This window comes from Acomys russatus, chromosome 5, assembly GCF_903995435.1.
Source record: "Acomys russatus chromosome 5, mAcoRus1.1, whole genome shotgun sequence".
Lineage (NCBI taxonomy): Eukaryota > Metazoa > Chordata > Mammalia > Rodentia > Muridae > Acomys > Acomys russatus.
Window position 1 is genome coordinate 60741354 of NC_067141.1, and position 13217 is coordinate 60754570.

General features: G+C 48.3%; 1 protein-coding gene across 1 annotated transcript; it reads left to right on the top strand.

Moving 5' to 3' along the window:
- Positions 1 to 5571: 5571 nt before the first annotated feature.
- Pgam1 (phosphoglycerate mutase 1) lies at positions 5572 to 12830 on the top strand. Its single transcript, XM_051146561.1, has 4 exons — positions 5572 to 5778; positions 9866 to 10140; positions 10888 to 11068; positions 12470 to 12830. Exons 1-4 carry the CDS (start codon positions 5640 to 5642, stop codon positions 12637 to 12639), a joined length of 765 nt encoding a protein of 254 aa, XP_051002518.1. The 5' UTR covers positions 5572 to 5639; the 3' UTR covers positions 12640 to 12830.
- Positions 12831 to 13217: the final 387 nt, after the last annotated feature.

Genomic DNA, 13217 nt, shown 5'->3' on the forward strand with positions numbered 1-13217 from the left:
TTTCCTATGGATTAGTGCACTGAGAAAGGTGAATGTCATCCACCTGATTTATTCTCAGACCTGGGAATATTTCTCCGCTTCCAGCCGGGGGTTTGTTTGTTTGTTTTTTGTTGTTTTTCAAGACAGGGTCTCTCTGGGCTAGAGTTGGCTATCCTCGTCTTGAATTCACACTGATCTGCCTGCTTCTGCCTCTGGAGTGCTAAGATTAAAGGCGTGTATTACCATGCCCAGCCAGCCTGCATTTTAGAAGCAAAAGAGTAAGCCATGACACATCTTTGTGTCTTGTGTTCATTAGAGATAAGGGGGGGGGGGGGGAAGCACTGAGAGAAGATACATGGATTTATTTTTACTTTTCTCTAAGGTTTAAAAAGTCTTCCCAGTAGTCAGGAGGCAGGGACAGGTGGATCTTTGAGTTCGAGGCCAGCCTGGTCTACAAAGGAAGTCCAGGACAGTCAAGGCTACACAGAGAGACCCTGTCTCAAAAAAAACAAACCAATAGCCGGGCGTGGTGGTGCATGCCTTTAATCCCAGCACTTGGGAAGCAGAGGCAGGTAGATCTCTGTGAGTTCGAGGCCAGCCTGGTCTACAAAAAGAGTTCCAGGACAGCCAAGGCTACACAGAGAAACCTTGTCTCGAAAAATCAAAAAAAAAAAAAAAAAAAAAGAAACCTCAAAGCCCAATATCAATGACACACTTCTCTGACAAGGCCACACCTCCTAATTCTTCTAATTCTTTTCAAAAAGTGTCGACTTGGTCTTTGAGGACTAAGCACTCAAATATATGAACCTGTAAGGGTCATTTTTACTTAAATCACTAATCTGGATTTGGTGGTACATACACACTTGGGAAGCAGAAGCAGGCAGCTCTCTGAGTTCAACGCCAGGGTAGTGTACATAGCAAGTTCCAGGACAGCCAGGGCTTTATGGAGAAACCCCTTTTCAAAACAAAACAAACATAAAACCCAAAAACGATGACAAAAAATAAGCAAAAAACAAAACCCCAAACCAAACCCTCTGCCAATCCCAGATAGATATGAGGCGATGCTGAAACTGAAGGTATTGGGGTTCACCAGAATCACAGGAGGAGGGAGGCTCCACCCAGAGGCTGGCTAGGCAGGCTTCCCCAGCATTGGTGGCACAGATGCCTTTGGCCTACTGCCCAGAGAATTCTAACTGCCTGAGCCAGAGAAGCCCATGTGTACGTAATCCTGTAATACCAGCATTCAGGAAGCTCAAGCAGCAGGCTGGGAGTTTAAATCCAGCACAGGCTACACAGCAGGACCATGTCTCCAAAACAAAAACAAAAAAACAAAACAACACACACACAGACACTCAACCACACACAGAGACACACACAGACACATGGGGGGGGGAGAGGGAGAGAAGAGAAAGAGAGGGAGAGAAGAGAGAGAGAGAGAGAGAGAGAGAGAGAGAGAGAGAGAGAGAGAGAAAGAGAGTTGTTGCTTAGCTTCCATCTCCCTAAAGGGGCTTATCTTCCTAGTATCCTGCTGGGAGGGAGCTCTCAAGTGTCCTCATTAATGTTTTTGTTTTTTCCTGGCCACACTGTTAATACTATTTACCATTTATCTCACTTAGGACCGAATGCTGGAGTCAACACTGAGTGCATCGTATGTGTCACCAAGTCATCTCATTTATTTCTCCCAGCAGCGTTATATGCAAATGACATGTGATTATTCTCTAGTTCCTAGATGAGGAAACTGAAGATGTGAAGGACAGTGACACATTGTAAGTCCCAGGGCCAAGCAAATCAGAGACACATTTGAAAAGAGGCTTCCAAGGGCAGCTTCTCATGCTTACGTCTTGCTGGGGAACTGAAGACCCTAATTAGGTAAGAGCAGAGAAATCTAGAATTTTTTGAGGCAGGAGGAGAATTTGGTAGGAGCCAAAAAGGGGACATAGATTAGGGCCAAGACAAAGGAACTAAAGGTCAAGTGTGGAAAGCAACATTTAGAGGAGGCCTGGCATTGGGTGAGGAAGACTGCGGGCCGGAGTCTGCAGGAATAGGGTGCTGAGTGGTGAGGTGTAGAGGCAGGAGGGCAGGGGATGAAAAATAATAAGACAAACAGCTGGGGCAGGGAGGTCTTGCATAACCTCATGACTTATGCCAAGCAAGTTTACTAAGAAGTATAGCATCAGGCCACGCGCGCGCGGTGGCGCACACCTTTAATCCCAGCAACGGGAGGCAGGGGCAGACAGATCTCTGTGAGTTCCAGGCCAGCCTGGTTTACAGAGAGAGTCCAGGACAGCCAGGGCTTCACAGAAAAATCCTGTCTTGACAAAACCAAAACCAAAACCAAAACCAAAACAAACAAACAAACAAAAAAAAGCACAGCATCATATATACTGTCTGGAGGGGAGAAATGGGCCAAGGTCAGCAGAAAGCTAAATCAAGCAATGTTGCCAGGGGACATAGGATCCCTTAGATACAGCTACCTTAACTGCTAACCATAGCCCTTCAGGGGTTCCCAGGAACTAAAACCATAACTCCTGGGAGGCCAGGCTCCAGCCCCAGACTGGACCTTGCTAAGTCTGCTCCTGGACATGGACACAGAGCTAATGTTCCCTTTGACCTTTCACTGGGACCTCTGAGAAAGCCTTGGATTGGTCTGGCAACAAGGAACACAGAAGGAAAACTTGCTGAAAGACTTTTGGCTTCCTGCGGAGGCTATGTGCACACTCCCCTTGGGCAATCCTAGCTGTGTAGCACTGTGAACTCCTGTTTGCAGGTTTGCTCCAAAACTGAATTCCATCTTCTCCCAGTGACAGGCGGGAGGTGGTGGCTACTAGTTAAAGTACAGGGGAGGCCCCTGAACAGTTTGTGTTTCTGTTCTGGTTTCTCATCTATAGGTTTTTATTTTTTAATTTTTTTTTGGGGGGGGGGGGGAAGACAGGGTATCTTGTAGCCAAAGCTGCCCCTGAACTCCTGATCTTACCTATGCCAGTGGGAGCAGTGCATGCAGGTCTATTATGTTCATTTTTAAGGATGAGGCTGGGAGATTCTGCAGTTCGACTGAGGACTGCAATAAAACGTGGAACAGTGGCTCACACCTTTAATCCCAGGACTTGGAAGGCAGGGGCAGGAGGATCTCATTGGATTTAAGGCTGGCCTGGTCTACGTAGTGATTCAAAGGCAAGTTGTGAATAAGATTTTTAACCCCATATTAAGGCCAACAGATGCCTAAGAGGCACATGACTGTGGAAGGCACAGAAAGTATAGGAGCATGGCCTTCAGGCTAGCTGGGCGAGCTTGAACTCCTGGTCTCTGTAACCTTCGTGGTCTATCCTGTGTTCTCAGCTGTGCTGTAAGTGGGGGCAAAGATACCGGCTTCACAGTACTTTTTTTTTTTTTTCACTTTTTAAATTTTTTTTTATTTTTATTTTTTGGTTTTTCGAGACAGGGTTTCTCTGTGTAGCCTTGGCTGTCCTGGACTCACTTTGTAGATTAGGCTGGCCTCGAACTCACAGCGATCCACCTGCTTCTGCCTCTTGAGTGCTTTTCCTTAGGACACGCTTCAAGCTTGCACCTGGAGACCTAGAAGGCAGCTTCAACACTGTCAAGGCTGCAGAACCAGGAAGAAAGTTCTTTACGGGAAAGGTGTGTGCCACCACTGCCTGGCCACAGTATATTCTGAAAATAGAAAAATTGAGCCTGGTGGCACACATCTTTAATCCTAGTACTTGGGAGGCAGAGGCAGGCAGATCTCTGAGTTTGAGGCCAGCCTGGTCTATAGAGTGAGTTCCAGGTCTACACAGAGAAACCCTGTCTCAAAAAAAAAAAAAAAAAAAAAAGTGTGTGTGTGTATGTGTGTAGGGACAAAGGAAAAAAGGAAACAGGGAAAGAGTTATTATTTATAAAGCACTAACAAGGCTGCTTAGCTTGACGTAGGCACTCAATGATTTCACGTTAAAACTTTTCTTGGCTCTCTGACAAAAATACAGAAGATGGCCCAGTTGTGTTGTCAGCTGTTTAAATGTGGGTTTTGCTCTCCAACAGGGATTCATGAGACCAGCTCCATTCTTAGTGATAGGCCACTGCCTGGCTAATGTTTAATGCTCATGAAGAGGTTAAATGGAAATAAACTAAGAAACCACAGCCTGGCCAGGTGTGGTGGCGCACGCCTCTAACCCCAACACTCAGGAGGCAGAGGCAGGTGGATCACTGTGAGTTCGAGGCCAGCCTGGTCCAAGACAGCCAAGGCTAACACAGAAAGACCCTGTCTCAAAAAACCAAACCAAACCAACCAACCAACCAAATAAAAGACCACAGCCTGAGCCGGGCGTGGTGGCGCACGCCTTTAATCCCAGCACTCGGGAGGCAGAGGCAGGTGGATCGCTGTGAGTTCGAGGCCAGCCTGGTCTACAAAGTGAGTCCAGGATGGCCAAGGCTACACAGAGAAACCCTGTCTCGAAAAAACCAAAAAAAAAAAAAAAAAAAAAAAAAAAAAAAGACCACAGCGTGGGTAAGAGAATTGGTCCTGTCAAGTGGGTACTACTAACTGAGGTGAGGAGGGACAGAAACTAGGATTCATCCCTTTCTGAAATGTTATAAGGGCCTGACCTTTGCTTTTCCTTAGGACAAGCTTCAAGCTTGCACCTGGAGATCTAGAAGGCAGCCTCAATACTGTCGAGGCTGCAGAACCAGGAAGAAAGTTCCTTACGGGAAAAAAGGAATATATTGAACAGTATTCTGACTAGAGTGACGGCGAATGCCTTTAATCCCAGCACTTCGGAGGCAGAGGCAGCCGATCTCTGAGTTCTAGGCCAAATTGGTCTATAGAGCTAGTTCCAGGACAGAGAAACTTTGTCTCGAAAATACCAAATAAAGGGGCTGGAGAGATGGCTCAGAGGTTAAGGGCACTAACTGCTCCTCCAGAGGTCCTGAGTTCAATTCCCAGCAACCACATGATGGCTCACAACCATCTATACTGGAATCTGATGCTCTCTTCTAGGTTGTACATGCAGGCAGAGCACTGTATACACAATAAATAAATATCTAAAAGAAAGAAAGAAAGAAAGAAAATACCAAATAAAGAAAGGGAACAGTGTTACATTGAAGGGAAATAGCAGCAACGCATGTTTATGTTCATAGAGCACTTTCTGGCAGACAGGTACCACTTTTACAAGTGAGGCTGAGAGGTTCCGTGGTCTGTCCGAAGAAGTAAAAATTAAGAGGGAAAGAGTGTACATTCGAATGCGCAGGGATGGGACTGTGGCCTGGCCAGAACAAAGAGCTGTTCAAAGGGTAAGCGACCATGCCTAAGGAGGAAGCACCGAGTGGCAGGCGTCCCGGGCCTCAAGCTTGCTACCGGCATCCTCCGCCCTCCCTGCTTACGTGCGGTCCGTGACTGCTGCGGCGCACGCGGGTACCGCTACTTACAACGCATGCGCACTGTCGCCCCGGGAGCACAACACCTCCCGCTTCTCGAGCCGCGGAACTTGCTTGGGGCGCATGCGCACACCCGGCGGGCGGAGGTCTCTAGAGCGAGTGGAAAGATTTCGGGAAGAAAGTGCGCGGGAGCTGGGCGGAGGATCACGAGTGCGCAGGCGCGGCCGGGGGGGGCGGGCTGCAAGCGGAATCTCAGCGATCCTCAGTTCCTACCGCATCGCCTGCCTGTCGCCATGGCTGCCTACAAGCTGGTGCTGATCCGGCATGGCGAGAGCGCCTGGAACCTGGAGAACCGCTTCAGCGGCTGGTACGACGCCGACCTGAGCCCGGCGGGCCACGAGGAGGCGAAGCGCGGAGGACAGGCGTTGCGAGGTGCGAGTGGGGAAAAGCGCGGTGTCGCGAGCAGGGCCCGCACTCTCCAGGAGGCCGCCTGAACCCCCGGGCCCTCTCCACAATCGGCCACCTCGGGCGGCCTCTCCAGTTGAGTTTGCAGCTGGGGAGATGAGCGCAAGATGAGGCGCCCGCTTGTCAAGGTCACCCCGGTTGTAGTGTGAGGGGCTGGCCGAAAAAGAGGGCGCCGACTCTGCAAGGCGAAATTCTACCCTTCTAGTCTGAGCAGCCCCCACCTGTGGCGTTTAGGACCCTTTAGGGTACCACGAGGACCTAGGGTGGCTGGCGGAGGATGCCCCATGACATCAGTGGCTGTACCCAAGTTTATCCACGAGGCTCCTGCGGATTATGGCGAAGCGGCAGGCCATGAGCTCGTCCTTTGCAGTGGGGGTGGGGGTGGTGCTAGGTGGGGATGTCTGGCCTTCGAGATACCTGGAAACCCGGGGGCTACTGAGAGCTTTGTAGCTCAGTAGTATAGCCCAGTACTATGTCCAAAACGAATCCAGAGATGTGAGTGGGTGATTTGAGTTGATGCTCTCTACAGCCCTATAAAACAGGCAGGTTTTATTTTCTTCTTTTTCTGTTTTGTTTTGTTTTTCGAGGCAGAGTTTCTCTGTGTAGCCTTGGCTGTCTTGGACTCACTTTGTAGACTAGGCTGGCCTCGAACTCACAGTGATCCACCTGCCTCTGCCTCCCGAGTGCTGGGATTAAAGGCGTGCACCACCTATTTCCTTCCTTTTTCATCTCTATCCCCTTTTTAGAGTTTAGGAAAGTGACTGGAAAGACTTGTCCAAGGTCATAACTACTTAGTTCTAAGCCAGTGTCCTTGCCCCATTTCTGGGTGGAGTAACAAGTTAAGTGTGAGGAACTGGCAGGCTGCTAGCCAAGGACAGAAGCTGGGCAAAGTGTGGAGGCTTCCAGGAGATAAGGCTTGCCTTTGCATATGCGTGCTTAGTGATTTTGGAATGCTAATAAGCAAATCCTGCAGCCAGGAGAACCCTTGGGGAGAAGAGGTACAGCTGTCGATTAGGGCAGAGCCTGTCCTGCATCTTTCTAAAAACTTGCTCATAGGGCTGGAGAGATGGCTCAGTGGTTAAGAGCGCCACCTGCTCTTCTAGAGGTCCTGAGTTCAATTCCCAGCACCACATGGTGGCTCAAAACCATCTATAATGTGATCTGGTGCCCTTTTCTGCAGATAAAAGCACTCATATACAATAAATAAATAAATATTTAAAAAAAAAAAACTTGCTCATAGCAGCAGCCTGGGAAGAGGGTTGCTGATGCCTCCTTGCAGTGATCTTGTGTGTCTTGGTTGCCCCCTTTTCAAATGAAGGGAGACTTGGACAGGAAGTTCTGATGCAAGGAGATGAGGATGCTTTGAGGTGGGTAGCCTATGTGGGAGAGACTAGAGAGAGGAAAGTGCTGGTAAAGGAAGCCATTTTCTTTAGCTCTGTGGCGTGAGGTACTATAGAGGCCTGTGGTAGTTTGCTGCTGCGTAGCTCAGGACTGCCTCTGTTCTCGGATGATTGTATGTTGAACTTGTCATCACTGGAAAATAATAAGACCCATTTCAGCCTTAAATGTTGTAGCACTAAGTTTTAGAAAATCACACAGGAGACCACACGTGGTGCTGCAATACCTGTAATCTTTTCAGCACCCAGGGAGCCGAGAGTCTCTCCCAAAGGTATCACAGATAATTAAAAGAATGAAAGATTAAAAGCTGAAGGAAGGTGCTGGGCATGGTGGGGCACGCCTTTATTTAATCCCAGCACTTGGGGAGGCAGAGGCAGGCAGATCGCTGTGAGTTCGAGGCCAGCTTGGTCTACAAAGTGAGTCCAGGACAGCCAAGGCTACACAGAGAAAGCCTGTCTCAAAAAACCGAAAAGAAAACCAAAAAAGGCTGAATGAAGACAAGGACTGTGGATGATACAGTAACGTGACGGCCTAAGTGTATAGTTTCACCAGTGCTCCTTTTCTTAAGTCTGATTTCAGAAGGAAGCCAGTGAGACTTTCTCCTTGCAGCCTTAGGCTGAGGAAAGAGGGGACCCCCGCGGGGAGAATGGGAATCCATGTGGGCATGTCCACGTCCACTGTACCCCTAGCTATGCTTTGGATTAATGGAAATGTCTTTGTGCGTCTGATCCTGTGGCATTCTTGCCAGGGTCCTAAGTGGGGACCACTTCAGCCTTGGGGGGGCTGTTTTTGTGTCTAAAGTGAGACAGAGAGAGGCCGTGTTGCAAGAGGAAGTAATTGCAGCTCGGCAGCCGGTAGCATCATCCCGGGAGCTGAGGCTTCTTCTGTGGGTATTCTCAGTGACTCAGCCTTTTGTTGGGGTGCAATTCTTCATCTTCTGGTTAAGGAGGTGGTGGTAAAGGATGTGATGGGAGTCAGTAGTCCAGAGGCTGGGGTGAGATCCAACTTCTCTTGTGGCTGGTGGTGGTTTTCCTGGTATTAATCTTCCCCCCTCCCCCATAGTTGGTCTCAGTGGCCTCATTGTCAGTTGAATAATGACTACCAGGAAAATTGCCTTCACGTTTTATTACTGTTGCTGGTCTCAATATGAAGCAATGCCCAGAAAACTTTGTGGTTAATTTTGAAGAGGGCCTTGTGTGCTGGAGAAAACAGCAGTGTGTCTTGACATAAGAAAAGGGATAGCTCCTTAATAAAAAAAAATTTTTTTTAAGTGATTTATTTTCATGTGCATTGGTGTTTAGCCTGCATGTATGTCTGTATGAGGGTATCAGCTGTTGGAGTTACAGTTGTGAGCTGTCATTGTGGGTCCTGGGACTTGAACCCAGGTCCCCTGGAAGAGCAGTTAGTGCTCTTAACTGCTGAGCCATCTTCCCAGCCACCTTAACTCAAAAATTTAGAGACAAGCATTGAACTCAAGACCCCCTTGGCTCTGTCTGCTGAGCTGGGAAGCTGTCTCGAAAAACTGAAAACTGGAAAAAGTGTGCCCAGCTGCTGGCTTTATTTTCCTAATCTGGTAAAGATGGGCTGCGAGGATTGTAACTTCATAGGAGTCTAGTGAAGACTGAATCAGTTTGGTGTGGACCAGGGATGAGCCATCTAGAAAGGTTAGCTATGACTTAAGAGCTCCCAAGTTTTTGTGATCTTTTTCAAAAATTTTAAACCAGCTGGGTGGTGCTGGTATATGCCTTTAATCCCAGCACTCAGGAGGCAGAGGCAGGCAGATCTCTGTGAGTTCGAGGCCAGACTGGTCTACAAAGCAAAGCTCAGGACAGCCAAGGCTACATAGAGAAACCAAAAAATAAAAATAAAAAAATAAATAAGCCAGCTGGCTGTGGTGCTACGCATACCTTTAATTCCAGCATTTGGGAGACAGAAGCAGGCGGATCACTGAGTTTGAGGCCAGCCTGGTCTACAAAGTGAGTCTAGTACAGCCAAGGCTACACTGAGAAACCCAGTCTTAAAAAACCAAAAGAAAAAAATAGAAAAAAGATTGGACTCATTCATTTATTGTGTGTGTGTGCAAGCACAGGCTTGTACACATGCGTGTGCCAAGGTGCATGTGTGGAGGTCAGGACAACTTGTGCTCAGCACCCTCTTTCCACTATGTGGGTTCTAGGTATTGAACCAATCAAAATGCATTTAGGTGTAACATTCTAGGGGTTAGATTAAGCTGTACAGGCCTCGGTTAGTTGGTTACAATACAGTTAGGAATTTTTGGAGGTGTACTGTTATCTGTAATAAGTTAACAAAATTTGCCCTCAGGGTGCAAGGATAATAAATACTTTGTCAGGTAGGTCCTCCCCGACCCCCAGACAGGGTCTCACCATCCATGACTGGTCTGGAACTAAGTAGCCCAGGCTGGCCTCCACCTCACAGATCATCTGCCTTTGCCTTCTTCATACTGGTATTAAAGGTGTGTGCCACTACACCTCGCCTGGTTAGTTTCCCCTGTATAAAACAGTTGTAGCTCAGGTTAGGCCTTGTTAACTTCTCACTTGGCATTTGTATTTTCTCTTTGAGACAAAGACTCTTTGTAGCTGGGGCTGTCCTGGAACTTGCTATGTACCTGGCTCATTTGGCACTTCTTAATTTATAGATGCTGGCTATGAATTTGACATCTGCTTCACCTCCGTGCAGAAGAGAGCAATCAGAACCCTCTGGACAGTCCTGGATGCCATTGACCAGATGTGGCTGCCAGTGGTCAGGACCTGGCGCCTCAATGAGCGACACTACGGGGGTCTGACTGGTCTGAACAAAGCAGAAACTGCCGCCAAGCACGGCGAGGCACAGGTGAAGATCTGGAGGCGATCTTACGACGTCCCACCGCCCCCGATGGAGCCGGGTCACCCCTTCTACAGCAATATCAGCAAGGTAGGGTGAAGCCACGTTCCAATTCATGTGCATAGGTGTTTTTCCTGCGTATATTTCTGTGTGCCCCACTTGTGCCTGGTGCCTTTGAAAGTCAGAAGAATACACCAGAGCCTCTGGAGCTGGAGCTAGAGGTGGTTGTGAGCCTCCATATGAGTGCTGAGAACCAAATCCAGGTCCTCCAGAAGAGCACCAACTGCTCTTAACTACTGAGCCACCTGCAGACCTCTTACATGTGTCTGTCCACTGTCATTAACCTTATAATTTGTGATGAAATAACTAACATAATAGCCTTCACTTGTTAACAGCATTTAGTTGGAAGTCAATGTTAGGTATCTGAGAGACACGCCTTCTTCACATCTTTATTGCCATATTTTCAAAACCATCTCCAGCCTCCTAAACCAACTGCAAACTAAAGTGAATTGGGAAACCTTTGTTAAGCTCCTTCCCCCACTTTCTAAGGCCCTTGTGTTTTGGATTGAGGAATAGGATTGAAGGATGATGACCACTGAGATATATACACACATACGTACGTACGTACGTACATACATACATACATACATACATACATACATACATACATACATACATTTTCCTTAAGTTCTCAGCTGCATTCTGGACCCTTGAGAGACCTTCATGAATCCCTTAATCCCCAAAGAGCTGAGCTGGGCAGAATTGATACACACAAAAGTTCTTTAGAGATACAACTGGGAATAACTGGCAACTTTGAAACAAGTCTTTGTTGCTTAGGATCGCAGGTATGCAGACCTTACTGAGGACCAGCTACCTTCCTGTGAGAGCCTGAAGGACACTATTGCCAGAGCACTTCCCTTCTGGAATGAAGAAATTGTCCCCCAGATCAAGGAGGGGAAAAGGGTCTTGATTGCTGCCCACGGCAACAGCCTTCGGGGCATCGTCAAGCATCTGGAGGGTATGTGCATCTTTTTTTTTTTTTTTGGTTTTTCGAGACAGGGTGTCTCTGTGTAGCCTTGGCCATCCTGGACTCCCTTTGTAGACCAGGCTGGCCTTGAACTCACAGCGATCCGCCTGCCTCTGCCTCCCGAGTGCTGGGATTAAAGGCGTGTGCCACCACGCCCGTCCTCTTTTTTTTTTTTTTAAGAGTTATTTAATATTATGTATACATTGCTCTGCCTGCATGTACCCCTGCAGGCCAGAAGAGGGCATCAGATCACATTATAGGTGGTTGTGAGCCACCATGTGGTTGCTGGGAATTGAACACAGGACCTATGGAAGAGCAGTCAGTGCACTTAACCTTTGAGCCATCTCTCCGGCCCCATGTACATTTTCTTATAGGAGTCCTTAAGGGTGATAAAGCAGTACTGTCACCAATCAGATTGACTTTGTAGCAAGGAGGCCTCTGGGGAAAAAATCTGACAAGGCAGATGAACTTAAGGAAAAATGTGTTTCTTCTTCAGAATATGGTCTACTAGCTTGATGTGCTGGCTTACGTCTCTGACCAGCACCAGGAAGCAAGAGAATCACTTTGAGTTCCAGGCCAGCCAGGGCTATATAGTAAGTGATTCAGAGGCAGCAGGAAGGGTTACAGAACTGTGACAGTGAGCCTCTGACACTGCAGGGCCATATTCAGTTCAGAGTGGTCACGTGCAAGTGATTGGATATACATTAAAGTTGTACGTGCCTACCTGCTCTAGGAGGAGGAGCAGAAACTGGTCACGGTGTGACTCATCTAAACCTTAGTTGTCATCCATGAAGGCCCAGCTGGTGGGACTTTGGGGTGTCTGAGGAGCACAAGCTGTAGTGTAACTTTCTATGGTTTTTTGGTGGCCCACTTAGTCTTGTGTACTTTCTCATACTCTTCTCCCCCACCCCCCACCCCAGACAGGGTTTCTTTATAGCCTTGGCTGTCCTATAGACCAGGCTGGCCTTGAACTTATAGTGATCCGCCTACTTCTGCCTCCCTTGAGTGCTGGGATTAAAGGTGTGCACCACCATACCCGGCTCTCTTATGCTCTTTTTTAAAACATTTATTTATTTTATGTATTATGAAGGCTTTATCTGCATATACGCCTACATGTCAGAAGAGGGCATGAGATCCTTGTACAGATGGTTGTGAGCCACCATGTCGTTGGTGATAATTGAACTCAGAACCTCTAGAAGAGCAAACAGGGCTCTTACCCGCTGAGTCTTCTCTCCAGTCCCTTTCTTACGCTCTTTAGGGGCTTGAGGAGATGTAATTGGAAGCTGTAACTTGGGAACGGGTCAGAAAGGACATTGTCAGTTCTCACTGACGTGCTTTGCCTGAGGGCAGCATGTGGGCTCGTCTTGTGGCTGAACGTGGCCGCTCTTTTAGGTCTCTCGGAAGAGGCCATCATGGAGCTGAACCTGCCGACCGGCATCCCCATCGTCTATGAGCTGGACAAGAACCTGAAGCCCGTCAAGCCCATGCAGTTCCTGGGAGACGAGGAGACCGTGCGCAAAGCCATGGAAGCTGTGGCCGCTCAGGGCAAGGTCAAGAAGTGAGGATGAGCAGGCAGACTCCTCCCCCACGAGCACCCTCCCTGCCTGCTCCTGCCCCCTGCACCTTCCCCAACACCTGTTGTACTGACTACGTCTTTAGGATCTTAAGTTTAACTTGTAATTGCAGATGGGACCCGTGGCTCCCATTTTCATTTTAGTATTTTATCCCCCGCACCCACTCCCTCCATAGAATCCAGTCAGAGTAAGCCCTCTGGGGTGCAGGTTCTCGGGCCACACCCAGGGACAGCTCCTCTTACCAGGAGAGCTGAGAGGTAGTGGTTCCAGTTTTAGTCCTCTGTTTACTAAGGGTCTGTTTAGGGAGTGGTCAGAGAGGGACCATGTTGTGATAAGACCAACGGCCAGAAGCTGCAGTGTTGTCCCCGGAGCCCGGCCTGCGCTCTTCCGCAGCTAGGTAACTGGGGGCTCTAGTCATTCCAGTAGAGGGTGAGAGTAACTTCCATGGTGATTTAAAAGACTGTACTGTACTTCCTCTCTGACCCTAAAGGAGCTGCCGGCCCCAGAAGGTGGGATCAATCTTGTCAAGTCTATGCGTTACATTTACTTTTACAAAAAAAGGGTAC

Excerpts from the sequence above, each read along its gene's own strand:
- Pgam1 (XM_051146561.1), top strand. The coding sequence starts at position 5,640 with ATGGCTGCCTACAAGCTGGTGCTGATCCGGCATGGCGAGAGCGCCTGG. Across the intron at positions 5,779-9,865 it reads CGGAGGACAGGCGTTGCGAG|ATGCTGGCTATGAATTTGAC; the intron begins GTGCGAGTGGGG and ends CTTAATTTATAG. Across the intron at positions 11,069-12,469 it reads CATCGTCAAGCATCTGGAGG|GTCTCTCGGAAGAGGCCATC; the intron begins GTATGTGCATCT and ends CCGCTCTTTTAG.